This window comes from Neovison vison, chromosome 8 (assembly GCF_020171115.1).
Source record: "Neovison vison isolate M4711 chromosome 8, ASM_NN_V1, whole genome shotgun sequence".
Lineage (NCBI taxonomy): Eukaryota > Metazoa > Chordata > Mammalia > Carnivora > Mustelidae > Neogale > Neogale vison.
The window spans coordinates 107,677,492-107,698,883 of record NC_058098.1 but is presented as its reverse complement, the minus strand read 5'-3'; the positions used below and the strand labels follow the sequence as shown (position 1 = coordinate 107,698,883).

General features: G+C 37.9%; 1 protein-coding gene across 3 annotated transcripts in view; it reads right to left on the bottom strand.

Moving 5' to 3' along the window:
- ANAPC1 (anaphase promoting complex subunit 1) overlaps nucleotides 1-21,392 on the bottom strand; it is a 103,347-nt gene that overhangs the window by 62,824 nt on the left and 19,131 nt on the right. For all 3 annotated transcript variants that reach the window (XM_044261622.1, XM_044261621.1, XM_044261623.1), the window contains 8 exons: nucleotides 18,978-19,112; nucleotides 15,828-15,968; nucleotides 14,813-14,873; nucleotides 12,290-12,477; nucleotides 7,134-7,208; nucleotides 3,298-3,566; nucleotides 1,974-2,065; nucleotides 823-971 (listed from right to left, as the gene is read on the bottom strand). In XM_044261622.1, coding sequence (XP_044117557.1) covers nucleotides 823-971; nucleotides 1,974-2,065; nucleotides 3,298-3,566; nucleotides 7,134-7,208; nucleotides 12,290-12,477; nucleotides 14,813-14,873; nucleotides 15,828-15,968; nucleotides 18,978-19,112 — 1,110 coding nt within the window. The remainder of the gene's footprint in view (nucleotides 1-822; nucleotides 972-1,973; nucleotides 2,066-3,297; nucleotides 3,567-7,133; nucleotides 7,209-12,289; nucleotides 12,478-14,812; nucleotides 14,874-15,827; nucleotides 15,969-18,977; nucleotides 19,113-21,392) is intronic.

The following is a 21,392-nucleotide window of genomic DNA, read 5'->3' as shown; positions in this document are numbered from 1 at the left end:
TTGCTCATTACAAAGCTGTAATCATCAAGACAGTATGGTGCTAGCATAAAAACAAACACACAGATCAGTGGAACAGAATAGAGAACTCAGAAATATACACTCAACTCTATGGTCAACTAATCTTCAACAATGCAGGAAAGACTATCCAATGGAAAACGAAAAATACTTACTTTTTTAACCATCAATCCTATCTCTGGATATCTACCCTTAAGAAATGAAAATTTACATTCACACAAAAACCTAGGCATGAATGTTTATAGGAGCTGTAGTCATAACTGCCAAAAACTGGGACCAACCGAAATATCTTCAACGGGTAAATGGGTAACCACTGTGAAATATCCCACAAAGGACTAGCACTCAGCAATTAAATGCAACAAACTGCTGACCAGACAACAACTTGGATGAATCGCGAAAGCTTCTGCGAAGTTTTGGGGGTGATGAAACTGTTCTATGGCCTAATTATGGTGGTACTACATGAAACTATACATTTGCTGAAATTCACAGAATGTACACAAAACGAAAAAAGTTCATTTTTTGTATAGTTTTTAAAATTAAGTTTAAAAAGAAAAAAATAGGGGCGCCTGGGTGGCTCAGTGGGTTAAAGCCTCTGCTTCGGTTCAGGTCATGATCTCAGAGTCCTGGGATCGAGCCCTGCATCAGGCTTTCTGCTTAGCAGGGAGTCTGCTTCCTCCTCTCTCTCTGCCTACTTGTGATCTCTCTCTCTCTCTGTCAAATAAATAAACAAAATCTTTAAAAAATAAATTAATTAAATAAAGAAAGAAAAAGAAAAAGAAAAAAATAAACAAGGTAGGCAATACATACCAAGACTACAAGTCTGCTTCTTTCACAGATTCCAGGAAGGTAAGGATAGGGAGGCATTCCTTCACCCTTCAGACAAGAACTCACCCACTGATAAATACTTGGTGGCTCAGAAGTAAAAAATGATGGATGATGCATAAATCCTGTTTGACCTTTAGAATTAGAGCAAACATTTATAAAGAATGTAAGAATAAGAATACATTAAGATAATACCATTTTATTCCTTTTTTTTAAAAGTAGGTTCCATGACTAGTACAGAGCCCAACATGGGGCTTCAACTCTTGAGTGTGAGATGAGGACCGGAGCCGAGATCAAGAATCTGATACTCAACCAAGTGAGCCACCTAGGCACCCCACAATACCATTTTATTCTAAAGGGAAAATGGGCAGTATGTGCTATTTGGAAACAGAATAACATTTTTCTCCAAAATACTTCATGTTTTCTGCCACAGAAAATATTTTACTATATTATAATATGTAAACCAAATGACTACTATCCCATTCTGGATGGAAATTTAACAAATTTTTGTACTCAAGGCATAAAGAATTTAACTAAAATTTCGTACCCTAATCCTAACGGTGAGAAAACAAGAGAAACCTAGGATTCCACTCTTAACAATTGGGTTCCGATCGTGAGTACCTATAGTTCAAGGTCTAGGGCAGTAGAGTGGTGATGGAAATGTTCTATAACCTGTACTATCCAATATGGCAGCCACTACCCTATATGGTTCCTGAAAGTTTGAAATGTGGCTTATGCAACTAAGGAACTGAACTTTCAGTATGAAATAACAGATGGTTGTTGGCTACTGATTAGACAAGTCTAAGGCAAAAGCATCCTTAGCACATGGGGATGGGTAGAATTTTTCCCACACAATGAAGAAGTTAATGCTATCTCTTACTATCTAGGTAAGTCAGAGATCAAACACTATAAACTGAAATCTACCTGATGGAAAGATATCACCTCTGACTTAGAGACGGACTGCATGGAGCACTGGGTGTGGTGAAAAAATAATGAATACTATTTTTCTGAAAATAAATAAATTAATTAAAAAAAAGAGAGAGACTAATGGTAGGAAATATAGTGCTATTCACCGATAAAAATACAAGCAAACATCACTCACCATTTAGAAAATCTTTAATGATAAAAACACTTACCTTGATCAATTGTGCACACTTGTCCAGTAGTTCTGACAAGTGTTGGGTAATCTCTATAGTAATGATCTACATAAGGCTCCAATTTTAAATCCCTAAAACAATAAAAGCATATAAAAAAGAAATCCCAAGAAAGATACTAGAGTATTTTCCCCCAAAGAAAGGATTCATCAGTTCAACTTCTTAATTTAAAAAACTTATGACAAAGAAGATAACCAAATCTACAAACCTTTTACTCTATTTCTGGACCTTGAAGTGCCCAGTATAACAAATGCAACTCGAACTTTTTACTAGGTAACTTTTATGGGGGTAAAACTAGTTTCTCCTCTATTATTTGTTAGTTTTGTTGTCTTCAGCAAGTTATCTCTATGAACATCAGTATTTTCTTCCAGGAAGAAGGCAAATTCTCCTTCACTCATGCAGAAGTTTTGAAGATTAAATAATAAATATATGTAAAATAGCTTTAAAATGTAAACATTATAAAAATGTTACTTATTTCAGAAAGCCATGATTAGAGTTTGGAAGTCATTTCATTACAAAAGAATTTTCATGATAGTAATGATTCATCATAAGAGAAACTGACCATCAATTAAAACTGCTACATTTCAGAAAAGAATTTCAAAGTTTCAAGGAAGATCTAGAAATTAGAAAATGTGCTATAATCTTAACTCAGAGGTTGACATTTCAATTCAAATTCAATTTTCTTTATTACCAAGGGTCACAAAGGCTGAAACAGCACCTAAAGGTGACCTTCAGAATTCAGAGCCAAACACAATCTTATTATGGATACACTGCAAGAGCCTCAAAGACAGGGACAACCACAGACTGAGATAACAAAAACACAGCTAAAGAACTCTCAACTAGCAAATAATATTCATGTTCTTAGGAACAACCTTAGACAAGTTTCATCATCATTAAAATAGAGGTCATAATATCTATAATTCATCTACGTAAACTACAATTATGTTAACCATACCTCCTATTTGAATTTCGGTATTACTACAAAACAGCAGGTGTTACAGAACGCCCACCAGTGTGCCAAGTCATCTCGTCAAAATGAAGAGCTGAACAGGTCACCTCCATTATTTAATACAGTTTTGTGACTTCCCACTAATCTTAGGACAAAGACTAAGAACCCCATTAACAGCCCACAAGGCTTTATACAGGCAGTACCTTAAAACACTTCTGTGGTTTATAGAAAATGCTCTGGATTTTCTGAAAAAGTAGATTTCAAAAATTTATTTATAAGGTTCCTTATGATATTCATGGCTGAGATCAAGTCATCTCAGGACCTCTTGAGAGTTTCTGATCTACAAGTAACACTTACCTTGCCAACTGAACAAGAAGGCCAACAAGTGAACGAATTCCTTCTCCCATTAGAGTATTCAACTTAAGCTCCTCATAGACAAGATGAAGAACAAAAAAAATTGCAGGTATATGAGTAAACAGAAGTGTAGAAGAATCCAGAATGAGATTCTGTGAAAAATCTTCATCCTTCATCTGTGAAACTTCCAAAGGACTTAAACATAAAGATCTATTCAAAAGATGAGACTCAACATTCTGGTGGTAGTCTGAATTCAGTAAATACTCCCAGTCCTGAGAAAATAAAGAAGATATTAATTTTTTAAATAATACCTCCTTATAATGTCATCATTAAAACTATACAAGTTCTATTTTTACGATAAGTTGAAAAAAATTAAAACCTACATCAAAATAGCTAAGCAATTTCCAGATGCCAGCAACAGACATTAAGACAAATCACTTCAAAAGCCATTTGAAAAGTTTAAGTTGTGCCGTATTAGGAAAGAGACTGAGAGAAGAATTCCACTATTTATAGAGATTGAGGAAGAAATTAAGATTATCTTAGGTGATTTCCTATGAGGACAAAAGTAAAGAATAAAAGGTAGGCAGTGTAGATAGGCAAGTTTAGTGACCACTACACTGATCTGTTTCGATAAAGAGTGAAGTCTACTTGTATTCAGTTTGTATATTTATTTATAAGATGCTGGGGCTAGGAATTACAACCTAATAATCAACTGAATTTTACATTCACACTGATTGTACTCCATTTTCCAAGTACTGAGTCTGTTTTGGTTTCTACTTTGATTTATTGTATTGTGTTGAGAATATGGTTTATCCTATTTTCAGGTCTTGGAATTTACTGATGCTTTTGTAAGGTTTAATACAGTGTGTTATTCTAACTTAAACACTCTTAGACCAGATACAGAAAGAATAAGCCATAAAAGTAAAAAATTGTTAACTAAAATTTTAAAAATCTGACTGAGCTTTAGTGGCTCAGTCATTAAACGTCTGCTTTTGGCTCAGGTCATGATCCCTGGGTCCTGCGATCAAGCCCCACACCGGGCTCCCTGCTCGACGGAAAGCCTCATTCTCCCTCTTCCCGCTCCCCCTGCTTGTGTTCCCTCTCTCATTGTCTCTCTCTCTTTCTGTCTGTCAAATAATTAATTAAATAAAATAAAAAATCACATTAAAAAACACTATTAAGCCATATACTAAGACATACAAAACAAAGAACTCTTATTCAGAATATAAAAAGAACTTTTTTTTTTATTTATTTATTTGACAGAGAGAAATCACAAGTAGATGGAGAGGCAGGCAGAGAGAGAGAGAGAGAGGGAAGCAGGCTCCCTGCTGAGCAGAGAGCCCGATGCGGGACTCGATCCCAGGACCCTGAGATCATGACCTGAGCCGAAGGCAGCGGCTTAACCCACTGAGCCACCCAGGCGCCCCTAAAAAGAACTTCTACAGCTCAATAAATATTTCTAAAAATCCAGTTAAAAATTGTAAAAGATGCAGGTTGGTGCAGCCTCTTTGGAGAACAGTGTGGAGATTCCTCAAGAAATTAAAAATAGAGCTTCCCTATGACCCTGCAATTGTACTCCTGCGTATTTACCCCAAAGACACAGATGTCGTGAAAAGAAGGGCCATCTGTACCCCAATGTTTATAGCAGCAATGGCCACGGTCGCCAAACTATGGAAAGAACCAAGATGCCCTTCAACGGATGAATGGATTAGGAAGATGTGGTCCATATACACTATAGAGTATTATGCCTCCATCAGAAAGGATGAATACCCAACTTTTGTAGCAACATGGACGGGACTGGAAGAGATTATGCTGAGTGAAATAAGTCAAGCAGAGAGAGTCAATTATCATATGGTTTCACTTATTTGTGGAGCATAACAAATAGCATGGAGGACAAGGGGCGTTAGAGAGGAGAAGGGAATTTGGGTAAATTGGAAGGGGAGGTGAACCATGAGAGACTATGGACTCTGAAAAACAATCTGAGGGGTTTGAAGTGGCGGGGGGGGTGGGAGGTTGGGGTACCAGGTGGTGGGTATTATAGAGGGCACAGCTTGCATGGAGCACTGGGTGTGGTGAAAAAATAATGAATACTGTTTTTCTGAAAATAAATAAATTTTAAAAAATATTGTAAAAGGTTTGAGCACAAACTTGACAAAAAGATATGTAAGTGGCTAATAAGCACTTAAAGAAGTGTTTAACAGCATTAGTCCTAAGAAAAAGGCATATTAAAACCTCAGAGAAATTACTTTATACACATTCAAATGGTTAAAATGAAAAAGATTGACAACAGCAAATGTTGGCCAAGATGAAGAACAAGAGGAACTCTCATATATCACTCATTAGAGTGTAATTTAGTATAATGAGTTTGGGACCCATCAATTTCACTACTAGGTATCTATCCAGAAGAAATGAAAATATACGTCCACAGATAGTTGTCACTGAATACTGATGGTGGCCTTATTCATAATGGGCAAATAATGGAAATAGCCTAGGTATCCATCAGCAGAATGTATAAACAAACTATGGTATATTCATACTACTCAACGATAAAAGACACAAAGTGCTGATATCTGCAATGCCTGGGATGAACCTCAAAAATATCATGCTGAATCAAAGAAACCTTATACCAAAGATTATGTACCACATTTGATTTCTATCAAGTTCTAGAACAGGCAAGATTAACTTATAGTGACACAATTCAAATTAGTGGTTGCTTCAAAAATAGAGAAAGAGAATGATTAAAAATGGCACTTGGAGGGGGCGCCTGGGTGGCTCACTGGGTTAAGCCTCTTCCTTCAGCTCAGGTCATGATCTCAGCGCTGGGATCAAGCCCATCATCTGGCTCTCTGCTCAGCCGGAAGCCTGCTTCCCCCTCTCCCTCTGCCTGCCTCTCTGCCTACTTGTGATCTCTCTGTCAAATAAATAAATAAAATCTTTTAAAAAAATGGCACATGGAAACTTTACAGAATAATAGAAATGTTTTGTGTTTGAGAGGGGTATGGGTTACTTGAGTATTCATTTGTCAAAGCTGATCAAACTGTAAACTTCAGATCTGAGCATTTCATTTACGTAAACTATACCTCAATTTAAAAAAAAATTTTTTTAATCACTTAAGAATATAACCATGGGGGGCGCCTGGGTGGCTCAGTGGGTTAAGCCGCTGCCTTCGGCTCAGGTCATGATCTCAGGGTCCTGGGATCGAGTCCCGCATCCGGCTCTCTGCTCAGCAGGGAGCCTGCTTCTCTCTCTCTCTCTCTCTCTCTCTCTCTCTGCCTGCCTCTCTGTCTACCTGTGATCTCTGTCTGTCAAATGAACAAATAAAATCTTTAAAAAAAAAAAAAAAAGAATATAACCATGGAATCTAATATGATTGAGAACCTAACTCAGAGAATTAGCAGGAAAACATCAACAAATCAAATTCAAATCATGCAGTATTACCTATGTTCAGTAATTTTAAATGATCATTAAAGATAAAAGTGTATGAATAACCACAGAAAACATAACATATCCAATCTTCAAAATAACTGCTATACAGTATTAAAGCAAAAGGTATTAAAAGATACACAAATCAGGGGCGCCTGGGTGGCTCAGTGGGTTAAAGCCTCTGCCTTCGGCTCAGGTCATGATCCCAGGGTCCTGGGATCGAGCCCCACATCGGGCTCTCTGCTCAGCGGGGAGCCTGCTTCCTCCTCTCTCTCTCTGCCTGCCTCTCTGCCTACTTGTGATCTCTGTCTGTCAAATAAATAAATAAAATCTTTAAAAAAAAAAAAAAAAAGATACACAAATCAACAAGAGTACCCAAAAATGAACTTGTAGTAGCAAGATATAATAATGCTTACATCATCAGATCCTGTCTCAGAAGGCCTTGCTTTTTTGGGTGCAATGACGGGGGAAAGTGATCCTTCAAAGTCAAACTGAAAAAGACAACCACAAAAAAGATAAAATCATATACATTTATCACTGCTAGCTGTTCAACTTAAAGAATTCGAATATCAGTTCCATGAATTACGGAAACTAAAGAAAGTCACCAAAACTCATTTTTTCATCCAGAAAAACATGGTATGAATACTTTTCCTCTCAGGTCACTGTGAAAAAGAAACGAAATCATATATGCAAGGCATCTACTACAGTGCCTTGGCTCACAGGCACTGCAACTGTGGTTTCTTTCCAACCCAACTTCTGTGATGACACAGATCAACACTGCTTTAGTAGAACGAGGACCTTGAGCCATATCCCAAATACGCTAAGTACACCCAATGTTAGCCAAATGTCAGAACCAAGCAGACATTTATTTAGAGTCTGTCTATAGTGGACAGGCTAACAATTCTAGGGCAGAGGCAGGTACCTACTCTTTAAAGTAAAGAGTTCTCCTCCTCCTCTGGGACCCACAGCCACGCTACATATACCTGCCTCCTTCAAAGTTAGGTATGACCCTGTGACAGCATAACCATGAATGAAAGTGGATGTTAAGGGGCACCTGGATGGCTCAGTGGGATAAGCCTCTGCCTTCGGCTCAGGTCATGATCCCAGGGTCCTGGCATCAAGTTCTGCATCAGGCTCCTTGCTCAGCAGGGAGCCTGCTTCTCCCTCTGCCTGTCATTACCCTTTCTTGTGCTTGCTTTCTTTCTCTCTTTCTCTCTCTCTCTCTGCCTGGGTCCCTAATAACTGTGCAGCCTCTTTACCTGCTAAGTGGCGTTAAATGAGCAAGACTTAATGTTTTTATTGTGTGAGTCATTATATCTTTTGAGAGCTTTCTATCATATTTAGCCTGTCCTAACTAATACAGTTATATAAAAGCACTTTTCTTAACGTTTACTCTTATTTGGTTCCCCCCGCATCACCTTTGCCACCTCTGCTACTTCACATGGGCACTGAACTACCAATGAATCAACCATAAGCCCATAAATGACAATGGCTATTTTCCAATGCCTTATTAAAAAAATTTACATTTTATCAATCAATATTACTGACATGAAAGTTGATTTCTATAAAAAAGACTAAAGATAGCAATAAGGTAATTTTTAAAGCTGAATATTTAAATATAAATATTTTAATTTTTATAAATTATTTTTAATATGTAGTAAATATAAGATATTTAAATACTAAATATAAAATGGAATAAAGTATTTTTTAAACTGAGTAATTCTTAAAACTGATCAATAGAAAAGGTTTTCTTAAGAACTATTCAGAGGAAACACATCCAACTCACAGACAAAACTATCAAAAAACAAAATGATGAGAGTAAAAATCAAAGAATGCATTTCTGTTAGCTATCTTAAAGCTTCAACCAAAATTTAGTGCATACATGCACACCTACATACGCACATTCTCTCTCACACAGTCTAAAGAATGTTCATTCCTGCTATGGTTACCACATTTCAAGACCTAGGGTTATGAAAACAACAGAAATTATCTGATACGGATACCTCTTTGTAGCATATATGGATCTATTTTATTTTCATTATTTTAATATTCCGCAGGCTACCTACCTGTTATACACTTCTGTAGTAAATTCCTGACCTTTATCATAACCTGATGTAAAATACTTACCTGGCTTCTCCTCACACCGTCAATTCCATGAGTGGAACTACCTTGCCTAACTACCTACTAACTACCTTGCATATCTGAAAAGCCTGGCATCACACCTGGCCTTCAGCAGAGGTTCAACTTATAACTAATGAAAATATGGGCATCCTGAAGGACACAAAACATTAACCCCAGATGCAACTGTTCACAGAATGGAAGAACCAGAAGGAAACATAATCTGGCCCAGTACTCTCATCTAACACATCAGTAAATTAAGGAAGGCCCAAAGAAGTGCCAAAAATCATTTAACTAGTCATTGGCAAAAATTCTGTACTGCCTGCTCTCCCCGCAGATGTTTACTCATTTAAACAATGAAAACAAAAAAGAATAAATCTGAACAAAGCAAAATGGAAACCATTTGCCACTGAGGGCCATTTCATCCTGAGCTTTGATGTAAGGACAAAAGAATAGCAAGGGCTTAATTATGCAGTCCTGTAAATAAATGTGAAGCAACTCAGCCTCAGAATTGATTTCCTTATTCCTTCTTTTAGGACTGTTATCCAATAAATAAGTCAGAGAGCCCCATCCCGCTTTACAAAAGAAAAAATGGTGAGTGCTCCATCATAACATGGAAACCTGAGGGGAGGCCCTGGCTCTCTGCCAGAGAATGGGGCAGAAGAACCTGTATTCATCAACGAGTTCCACAGCACAGTCACACACAACAACCACAAAAAGCTGAAGCATTACTGAAATCCTCAGTTCCTAGTAAGGCTCAATTTCTTCATATTTAATGAAGAATGAGAAAATGTGGAATAAAGTAGTTTTCATGCAACTGTTTAAAATAAGAAAATTGTCCCTATTTTCCCAGGAAGGTTTTTCTCAAGGAAATTTCAGAGGAAAATTCTTCCATATGATAATATAAACACAAATTCTTAAAAACAGTATCTCATTCAGATGTAAAAGGGCATTCATTTAACAAATTCATGGAGTATCCATCTATGCCAAGCACTACTACAGGTCCTAGAGACAGTGAACAAAACTAAACAAAAATCCCTGCTTACATAAAATTCACATTCTAGAAGGAAGAGAGACACACAAACAACATAAATAAGTAAAATATGCAGCATATTTAATTAGTGCTAAGGGAAAAATAAAACAGGTAAAGGGGATAAAAAAGTATGTGGAATAGGGCGCCTGGGTGGCTCAGTTGGTTAAGCAACTGCCTTTGGCTCAGGTCACGGTCCCGGATGTCCCAGGGTCGAGTCCCGCATCAGGCTCCCAGCTCCATGGGGAGTCTGCTTCTCCCTCTGGCCTTCTCACCTCTCATGCTCTCTCTCACTGTCTCTCTCTCAAATAAAGAAATAAAAAAATCTTAAAAAAAAAAAAAAGTATGTGGAATAGTAACAATTCCACATGGAATGGACAGAGCAGGCTAGACTGAGATGCCACCTGAAGAAGACCTAGGCTTGTGTTGTCTAAGAAGGCTTTTTCTCCGGAGTTAATAGCAAGTGCAAAGATCCTGAAGCAGGAACATGCTTGGTGTGTTCTAAGCAGAGAAATGAATGCCAGTGTGGCGGGGACAATGTGAGCAAGGCAGGGATGAGGAGACAAGATGAGAGAAGTAAGAGAGGGATGGGTCACATGGCACCTTGCAGGCTTCTGGCTTTTACTCTGAGTAGGAAAGAAAGGTACTAGAGGATTCTAAACAGAGTAACATGACCTGACTTTGTCAGACAGGATTACTTTGACTGTTGGGCAGAGAAGAAAATGAAACAGGTCAGGACATGAAATGTGAGTCAAAAACCGGCAACCATAATGACCAATGAGAGGGGCTCCTGCCTGGCTCAGTTGATAAAGCATATAAGTCTTGATCTCAGGGTCCTATACTGGGCATGGAGCCTATATAAATAAATGACCAGTGAGAATCTGAAAAGCCCATTCCCATTTACTTAGACAGGAATAAGAGAAAATATCTCACTAAGTTGGCAAAGGTTCACCACACCACACCATTTCACTATACTGAAATGGGCACTTCTAAATAAAACTAGTGAGAATGTCAACTGGACAACCCTTTTTGAAAATTATTTGACCTAGTAATAGCTCTTCTAAGGTTAAATTCTTAGGAAAGGACTAGAGCTATAAGATATGTGTTTGCAAACTATTCCTAATGAGGGAAAAAAAAACTGATTTAACAATGCTCTATTATTAGCTGCTGGTTAATTTTGATAAAACCACTTGGTAGCCTATTATGAAGATGATAAAATGGGGGTGTTTCCTAAGAATTGTTAATGATAGTGGAATTTTTCATTTGTTGTGTTTATCTAAAAGGCAATACAAAGATGTTCAGAGTGGTTATCTGAGTAGAATTATTTTCTTAATTCTTCAATTCTCCGGATTTTCCTCTGTAAGAATGTACAGTCATAATGAAGAAAAAAATGATTTTTTAAATGAATTTACTAGTATGAGACTAAAATGTATAGCTGTGTTACCAGAGAGAGGTAAGTATGTTCTAGAGTGATTTTCTTCAGAGTAACCCAGGCAAGGTTATCCTGGGAGTTATCTCTAGACACAAAAGGAATCACCAATACTGAAGACACTACTCTACTGGTTTTCTAAATAACCTTGTTAAAGGCCTATAAGAAAGCTTCTGGGATAGAATGAGGGATACAGCTTTGTATCATTAACAGAGTAGATACTTAGACTAAAGTCCTTTAAATCACCCTCAAATCAAACCTTCCTCCCCAAAGACTAAGCAATTTGTTTTGTGAAAACAGTATGAACTACAGAGAAGAACACTAAGCCATCATTCAGAAGACACTGTCTAGGCCCTGTTTTGAGCAAATCACCAGTCTGTGTTCTCTCTGATTCAGTTTCTTCATTAATAAAACCAAGATGATTACTACTAATCCTAGCATAACTTCCAGGCATTTTACAAAGATGAAATGAGAAATTATAGTCAAACATGTTCTCCCATGTTACAAAACTCAATAATTATAATTACTAGTAAAATACGATCTTTAAATATTAAATGACTGTGATTTACCATACAGGTAGACATAATAAGCCTTAGTATTATTCTACTTTGTTGATTAAATACTCAAAATACACAGCCTCAAATAGCAATGCTTAACTATCATTAAACAATGTTCTCAATGAGTTAACATCCCTGTTAACCAAAACTTTTTAATTTTTAATTATTTCTGACACCATTTACTTTATAAATATTTTACATCATGGGAGCAGCCAATATTACATAATTTATACCTTCCTTAGTGACTTCCTTAGTGCTGTAGAAATATCACAGTGCTACACTATCATGCTACTGTGCTGAAGAGGCCTGGGTCTATTCTACCTATTAGTAAATTGATCTGTTACGTACTGTAAATACTATATTACCAATTATGCAAACATTACATTGGTAACAACAGCATAACTCAGAAAAAAAAAAAACACAATTATATGTACTTACATTTCGGGTCCATGCTAAGCGATCTGTGTTATAACCCATCATGTTCATGAGACAAGTCACAAATAAATTCCACTCGGAATGATAACTGGGTCCTCCTGGAGCACTGTGGACACTGTACCACTTGACAAGCATCTGAACAGCTATTTCCTTTGGCAGAATAAACTTAATTGCTTGCAAACATGTTTGCACTATTAAAAGCAAAGATTACTTTTAGTATGCTTCCCATATGCATTTCTTTTCCCCTTTCAATAAGAAAGTTTTTTGTTTTTTTTTAACTACTTCAGTGTAAATGCCAATTACTCTGAAAAGAGAACTGTACAGACCCAGTGGGACAAAAACATTCCCAGCTGATCACTTGAAACTTAAACCAACTACTGAATCCAACAGGAACTGCAAGAGGTTTCAGGGCAGCTTTCCTCTCGCTCACTGATTGTGGATCAGAAATAAGACATCCCACAGTCCAGATTAGCCTGAGACAGAACTGATTTATACCTACTGCCCTAGCAATTACTAACAGCTCCCGTTTTCCTCTAAGAAATACTCTAGCTTGGAAAATAAAGGACATTCTATCAAAAACATGTAATTTCTACATGAATAAGTTCATATAAAATACTACTGAAATACTTCAGTAAATATTCAATAGTCAAAATACGCAACTTCAAATAGTAATGCTTAACTATCATTAAACGATGTTCTCAATGAGTTAACATCCCTGTTAACCAAAACTTTATAATTTTTAATTATTTCTGACACCATTTACTTTATAAATATTTTACATCATGGGAGCAGCCAATATTACATAATTTATACCTTCCTTAGTGACTTCCTTAGTGCTGTAGAAATATCAGTCACAGTGCTACACTATCATGCTACTGTGCTGAAGAGGCCTGGGTCTGCTTTTCATAGTTAAGTGGCCTCAAACTGCAATGTTTTTGTATTCTCACATCTTCTCTTTAGAGGATTCTCTTCTTCCCTTCCCACTGTCACCAGGCCCATCCTCAGCAGCATATCCTCTCTCATCAATTTGCTATGTGTGTATACATACAGCAAAGATTAGAGTCAAATAGAATAAATGCTAGAAAAATGAAATAACCAAGTTTGTCACAGTTGAATCCAGAACAAGTGTAAACCAGATACTGCCTAAGGGGCTGAGGAATGTTTATAAGTACAGAAAGTTCTAAGCAAAGTACAGAAACTTATGTGACTTCTATCTGGCTATGAGAGAGTAAGATTTTACTCTGCTTTCATTTTATTTTATTTAGTCTGTTATCTGTTTTCATATATTTTTTGTTTAGGTTTATACTTCTGAGGTATATACCCTTGAAATTACTTGGTTAAATACCTCTTAGAAAAGCAAGGTATCTCGGGGCGCCTGGGTGGCTCAGTGGTTTAAGCCTCTGCCTTCAGCTCGGGTCATAATCTCAGGGTCCTGGGATCGAACCCCACATCAGGCTCTCTGCTCAGCGGGGAGCCTGCTTCCCCCTATCTCTCTGCCTGCCTTCTGCCTACTTGTGATCTCTCTCTGTCTATCAAATAAATTAAAAAAAAAAAAAAAGAAAGAAAAGAAAAGCAAGGTATCTCTACATCTTCTCACAGTATCATTTTACCACACCAATGAAAGATAGTTCCTAAAACAAAAAGTCATTCTATCCTACTTAACCAAATTCCAGAATCCACTCAATCTGCCAATGCTTTGCTTTGCCACTTAGATTTTGAAACTAACAGATGTTGTGAATTTTCTTATACATTCTTTTCTTAACTTACAACTGTTGATAAATCCTGCCAATTCTGAAGTTTTACTATTCTCTATTCAGAAATATCCTCCTAGTATTTTTCAAATTGTGTTTCAATAACTTAAACAGACTAATTTTATTAAAATACACCTGACTGTATTTTGACTATAACACTGAGTTTTATTCAATTAAGTCAATTATGTTAATTTCTCAATTTATCTAACAATAGAAATATTTATTTATTTTTTAAATTAACATATAATGTATTATCTGTTTCAAGCGTTCAGGTCTGTGAATCATCAGGCTTATACAATTCACAGCACTCACCATAGCACATACCCTCCCCAAAGTCCATAACCCAACCACCCTATCCTCCCTCCGCCCCCCAGCAACTCTCAAGTTTATTTCCTGAGATTAAGAGTCTCTCATGATTTAAAGCCACCACATACGCCAAAAGATGTTTTAGCTGCTTAGGATTCCTTGTTTCTCAGATGTTCTTGCAAGAGGCATATCTACTCACTTATGGCCTTCTTCAACGTATGAAATCTCAGAGAAACAGAACGAGTACATCCTTCAAGTATACCCCTAGTCCTAGAGCACATATGGAGTAGACACTGAAAAGTGATCCCCAGCTCTTCACAGCTTCTCCACTAAGTAAAAACCTCAATCCCACAACTTCAGAAACAGCAAATTTTTTAAAATCCCAATTCCTATTGCAAATCAGCAAATACTACAAATCTTAGCAATCAAACTGAGAGTACACGGAAGCGAGGTCTGACCTCAATCATACCTAATTCAGAGGTGGCAATTTCAGGAATAGTGATCCTAACCATGGAGCCATTACTCAATTCCTAGGGGAAAGAATGAAAACAAACAGGAGCACATAATTAGAATTTGTGCGTTCTAAGTCTCTGAATGTCTTAAAAATGGCTATGCTTTATAAGACTGCCTGTCAAAGTAAAATTCATACAATAAATGAAAAATATTTTTCAAACAGAACTGAATACTTTCAAATTTCAGAAACTGTAAATGTCCTTATTTAAATAACATTTCCAGGAGCATCTAGGTGGCTCAGCCATGTTAGCATCTATCTGCCTTTGGCTCAGGTCATGATCTCAGAGTCCTGGATTAGAGCCCTGTGTTGGGACACCCAGCTCAGCAAGGAGTCTGCTTCTTCTTCTCCCTCTACCTCTCTCCTGCTATGCGCTCTCTAATAAATAATCTTAGCTTAGCTTAGCTTAGCGGGGACCCTGCTTCCCCCTCTCTCTCTGCCTGCCTCTCTGCCTACTTGTGATCTGTCAAATAAATAAATAAAATCTTTTTTAAAAAAGACAAAAATCCTATTAATATAAAATTTAACTATTTTTTTTAAGATTTTACTTATTTCTTTGACACGAAGAGAGAAAGAGAGTAAAAGTGGGGGAGTAGCAGGCATAGGGAGAGGGAAAAGCAGACTCCCCACATAGGAGGGAACCCGATGTGGGACTCAGTCCCAGAACCCTGAGATCATGACCTGAGCCAAAAACAACTACTTAACTGACTGTGCCACCCAGATGCCCAAAATTCAACTATTTAAATAAGATTTGTTTTTTAATAATTTTTAATAATAAAGCAACTGTAGAAAGGTAAGCAGAATTACTTCAAATTACTTTAAAGTAAAATAGTACAAAAAAAGACCTATTTTTTTAAAAAATAAAAAATACGTTTTCATGTTGCAAACAGAATTCTCCATTCTGACAAATTTGAAATGATAGTTGTATTTCTTAGAGAGCTACCTAATCTTTTTTAAAAATAAATATACTTACCAGAGTTACTCTGTTACAGACAGGGTCTCTTATGGAATGAATGTAAGTTCCAAGCTGTTGGAAAGTACAATCCTCATTATAGAGAGAATCATGAAGTTTTGAAGAATCCCTCAGTTCTGGAACTGGGGAGAACAGAGCCACCTGTAAACAGTTATAAATATAACACAGATGAAATATTTTTTGAGGAATTAAGGATAAAGAAAGCTCTTTTTGTACATGGTCTAACAATTGTACATAATGATTTAAAGCCATTCTGTTCTCGGTATGATGAAGCACCTTACAGCACACCAAGATCTTCACCCAAAGCAACTTGAAAAAGTCAGTAAAATAGTAAAACATCTGATCAATAGCACTGGAGAGCTATGGAGTCAACCTAGACCTGAGCAGCCAAGATCTAGGAGAGAAAGAAGGGAGTCACAGGGAGATGGTCCAAAATTCTTATACCACTTTTCCTGGTCTTGGCATGTGCAATATTTGGTAGGGATTTGGTAGGGAGTATGGATACACTGAGTGGGCAAGGAAGGCCAGTGCTAAGAGGAAAAAGAGATAGCAACACTTTTGGCAATCTTACAGAGCTAGATAAATAAACTGTAACTTGAGGCAGCCAAGGCAGAGATGACTTGAGGATCTAAGAGCCCAGAGTGAAAGGAGAGCAATGAGAAAGCAAACAAACAAGACAGGTACATAGTCATATCTCCCCTACAGCCAAATGTTTGTTCTGAACATATGAGAATATTTACTTGCTCAACTGTAGACATGCAAACAAAAAACTTAAATGATCTTAATTACTAATTACATACACATGCTTCCAGCTTTAGATTGAGTCCTAAACACGGACCCTTTTTGTAATTCCATAATTCAAATCACAGGACATCTCTAAGTGAATATCTTATCAATACGGATAGCCCATCAAGTATAAGATTATTTATTATATTCAAGCTTCTACTCCCACAGCTACCACAAAAAGGGAGCTGAGCTCCACTAGTCCTGAAGGTAAGACTAACTGCACAATCAATCAGAGATGTGGGAAGTCATCGGCTAATGTATAATACAATGATCTTGTGACTCCATGGCTACCACAAAGACACTAATCATTCCTGGGTTAATGGAATTCTAAGAAAGTTAGGAACCATTTTACATTACAAAAGACAAAAGTTGGGGTGCCTGGGTGGCTCAGTGGGTTAAAGCCTCTGTCTTCGGCTCAGGTCATGATCTCAGGGTCCTGGGATGGAGCCTGCTCTCCCCACCCCTCTGCCTGCCTGCCTCTCTGCCTACTTGTGATCTCTGTTAAATAAATAAATAAAATCTTAAAACAAAACAAAACAAAAACACCAAGACAAAAATCCCTCCAAATCACACGAAACTCTGACACTTCTCCAGCTGCCTTTTGAAAATTCTGTAAGTGTCCTGCTTTAAGGGAAAAAAATGCAATAATGCACATATTTAAAAAACAAAACTAAGGCCTAGACATTGACCAATAAAACTGCTTGCACCAACCTTCACTTTCAACTGCCCCTAAACATCTGCATCCAAATGTCTCTCAAATACAGACCCCCTTTCTCCAGGCTTCCTAACTTGGTAAGCATGGGTGTCCACCCAGCTTGCTCAGAGAACTCTGAGCCTTGTTCCCCAACACCTCTCCCCAGCAGAGCACAAAACCAATCAGCTAACAGACTCTGCCATTTCCACTTCTCCAGACCTCTCATCTCACTCCCTTCCTTTCCAATATGCTGGCATAACTCCTCGGATCCTCTTTATGCCTCTTGAATTAGCACAAAAAACAACACTTGGAATCTCTTTTGTCTAAGTCCTAAAATAAACATCTAAAACACAGAGCCTAATATAACTCCATCCTCAAAAACCTGTAATGTTCTGGTGATAGCATTCAGAATAAAAATCTTTTCATCCTTTCTGCCTTTAAGAACATGCTAGAGTCTAAATCCCAACTCTAACACTTACTAGCTATATGACTTTAGATAAGTAACCTTTTATCTCTATGTACCCATTTGTAAAATGGGGAGCAGTATCTTCCCAACAAAGCCATTCTAAGGATTAAATGAGTTAATACATATAAAACATTTTAGAAAAGTGCCTAGTACATAGAAAACACTCAAAAGCAAGTTATTATTACCCATCCCCTGCCCTGCCCCACCCAAGAGGCGACTTGTACTTTTATTAAGCACTCATTCATTCCAGTCTTACACACAACATGATGGAAATATGAATATTCCAAAGAAATGTTCTGCACTTAACCTGCCTCCAAACTCATTTCCCATGAGATTCCTCTTTGCTCCGAATGCCCCTTTTAATCTATAGATATCCTACTTACTGTAAAGGTCCAAACCAACTTAAACATGCCCCTCAGATACAAGCTTCTGGTTTTGCCACATCAACACATCAGGATATATCTTTCTATCAGCAAATCCGCTGTGGCACTCTCTATTCCTCATTCCTAAATCTTAATAATCTACCTTAAATTATAATTTCTCATGCAGCATTACACTTGTACCACCCATAGATGAAAAAGAATGTCTCATTCTCATCTTTGTAGTACCTTACACATCACAAGGGCAATCAGTAAGTTTACTGAATCACCTGTGTTTGAAAATATACATACTCTACCAAGTATTACCTAAACTTCTAATCCTGTCATTTTTAAAACAGAAAAAAGTTAACCATGGGAAGAACTAATATTTGAACCAAACTTCTTTAAAACACTATTGACTTTTTTAAATTTTAAGTATTTTTTAATTGAATTAACATATGGTGCATTACTAGTCCCAGAAGGAGAGCTCAGTGACCATCAGTCTCATATAACACCCAGTGCTGATTACCACATGTGCCCTCCTTAATGTCCATCACCCAATTAACCCATTCCCCTACCTATCCGCTCCAGAAAACCTCAGTTTGTTTCCTATGAGTAAGAGTCTCTAGGGCTAGCTGGGTGGCTCAGTTGGTTAAGCATCTGCCTTCAGCCCAGGTCATGATCCAGGGTCCTGGGATTGAGTCCCACATTGGGCTCCTTGCTCAGCAGGGAGCCTGCTTCTCCCTCTGCCTGCCTTTCCCCCTGTTTGTGCTCTCTGACAGATAAACTCTTTTTAAAAAAAGAGAGAGTCTCTAATTTTAGACAATACCTAATTCATTACTCACCTCATCCAAGGATCCAAGTAGTTTACTAAGAGGCTTAGGAGTACTGACACTGTCAAGAGGAGTGCTGGGCCGAGGCATCGTGTTAGACATTGTCAGGGAAGGAGCTGGCAGTCCAGGAATAAAAACCTTTCCCACCTTTAAGCAATAAAAAGATGTGGGGAAAAATATTGGCTTTAATGTAGGATATCCTTAAATAAAATGTTATGGCACATAAGCATAAATTTCTTTTCATATTCTAAATTGTACACACACTGAACACATCTAAAAAATTAATTTAAAAGAACTAAAATTTCAGTAATTCCACTATCCCCTACAAATATCTTGATACAATTTTTCTTCATCTGATTCCTTTTCTTCATTACTGAGGACTTATTTTGGCATAGGAAAGTGGGTGAATGCTAATAAAGTCAGAACATAATGCAAAATCCCATATACTATGCATTTTCCTACCATATTGGTGGTAAAGAGATCAGGGACACTAAGCATTCTGAAACTGTAAGCAGCAATCTTGTTGATGACATCTCCGGTCAGAAAGAATGAACATCAATTACTTTCAAGGGGCTTAAAAAACTCTAGGTGATGCTCCAGATATTAAATCCAATGTAAACCGAACTGTGCTCTTGAGCTCATAATCTGCCTTCTTCCCTCACAAACTCTCAATATTTCCTCAAAAAACTTTATGTATATTCTTCATTAAAAGAGCTATTCATGAGGTTCTCAGGAAAAACAACAGAAGTTCAAATCCACACAGGCTGAAAACTCTGATAAGACTCAAAAAAAAATGGGCACCTGGGTGGCACAGTCGGTTAAGCCGCTGCCTTCGGCTCAGGTCATGATCTCGGGGTCCCGGGATCGAGTCCCGCATCGGGCTCTCTGCTTAGCAGGGAGCCTGCTTCCTCCTCTCTCTCTCTCTGCCTGCCTCTCTGCCTACTTGTGATCTCTCTCTGTCAAATAAATAAATAAAATCTTAAAAAAAAAAAAAAGACTCAAAAGAAATAATCAGAACTCAAGTGAAATTCTAACAAAATCCATATTTATGTCCGTATATTACCCCAAAACTAATAAAATTGCAAAGTTACCCTAACAAAATCCTCAGGATTAGAAAATAAAGTGAGGGTGAAAACCAGCAAACATAAAGTTTTTAAAAAGCTACAAGAGGGCGCCTGGGTGGCTCAGTCAGTTAAGTGTCTGCCTTCGGCTCAGGTCATGATCCCAGGGTCCTGGGATTGAGCCCTGTATCCACCGCCACACTGCCTTGCATGGGGCTCCCTGCTCAGTGGGGAGTCTGCTTTTGCCTCTGCCTCTGCCCCTTCCCCTGCTCATGCTCTCTCTCTCAAAGAAATAAATAAATCTTTTTTTAAAAAATAAAATAAAATAAGCTAAGAGAAACCTCCAGTTAATGAAAATATGGAGTAAGCACATTTCATGCTATCCCCCCCACTATTTACAATAGAATCTGCACAAAATTTATAATGCAATGGAAGACTCTGAAAGCTGAGAAAAAGAAGACATTGGCTAGGAACCTGAGAACCAGAAATAACCTATGATGAATTCCCTAGGTGTTTTTGTTTCTTTCACTCTTTCCATAACTAGTTTTTGCATTCTCAAGGGGCCTGCAACTCAGAAATGGCCACAGAAGCAAACCAAGAGAAACCTTGCTCTTTTTAGAAAAATGTCAGGAAAAGAGGGACAAAGCAAGACAGAGACATCTTCACCATACCTGCCCCACTCCAGGAAACACTAGGAAAAAAGTCACGGCCCTCAGTTTCCTCTGTATCAGGAGCTGTGGTCTGGAGTCTATGGGCAGAGTTCTATCATTCCCTCTCCAAGGAATAGGTGGCATCCCTCCCTCAGCACAAGGACTGTGGGTCAGGCCTATTCTTCATGGTGGTAACTAGCTGGTTATCTCCTCCCCTCCTCATCAGGCACTGCAGGTGCAGAGACTATGGACAGACCACTGCTGCTTTCATAGCCAAGAGGCAGCCTCTCTGCACCTCCCCATGGTGCAGGGGGAGGAACACTGGCTTTCATCCTTACTCTACAATAGTAAGGCAGCATACCTCTCCCCTCCACAGAAATTATGGGTGGAGCACTGCGTTCCAGCACCACCCTGCAGTAACAAGGCAGTAGCCCCTCTCTGTTCCACCTAGGGAATGAGAGGAAAGAAGGATTTCTTAAGTATGTGTATGAAATCCTGGGCAGACCTCTGAGTGAGCTATGTGTGAAACTGATCAAAAATAACACAGTAAAAGATCTAAGAACTAAACACTGATCTGTAACACCACTCAGTTCATCAAGCTGGCCTCTGGGTAGCAAAGAAATTGGGGCAGATACAGTTTCAGTAAGAGCAGACCAGAAAAAAAAACCAAGCCCCAGAAATACCTCTCTCCTTGGCCAAAAGAAAATCAGGAAAGA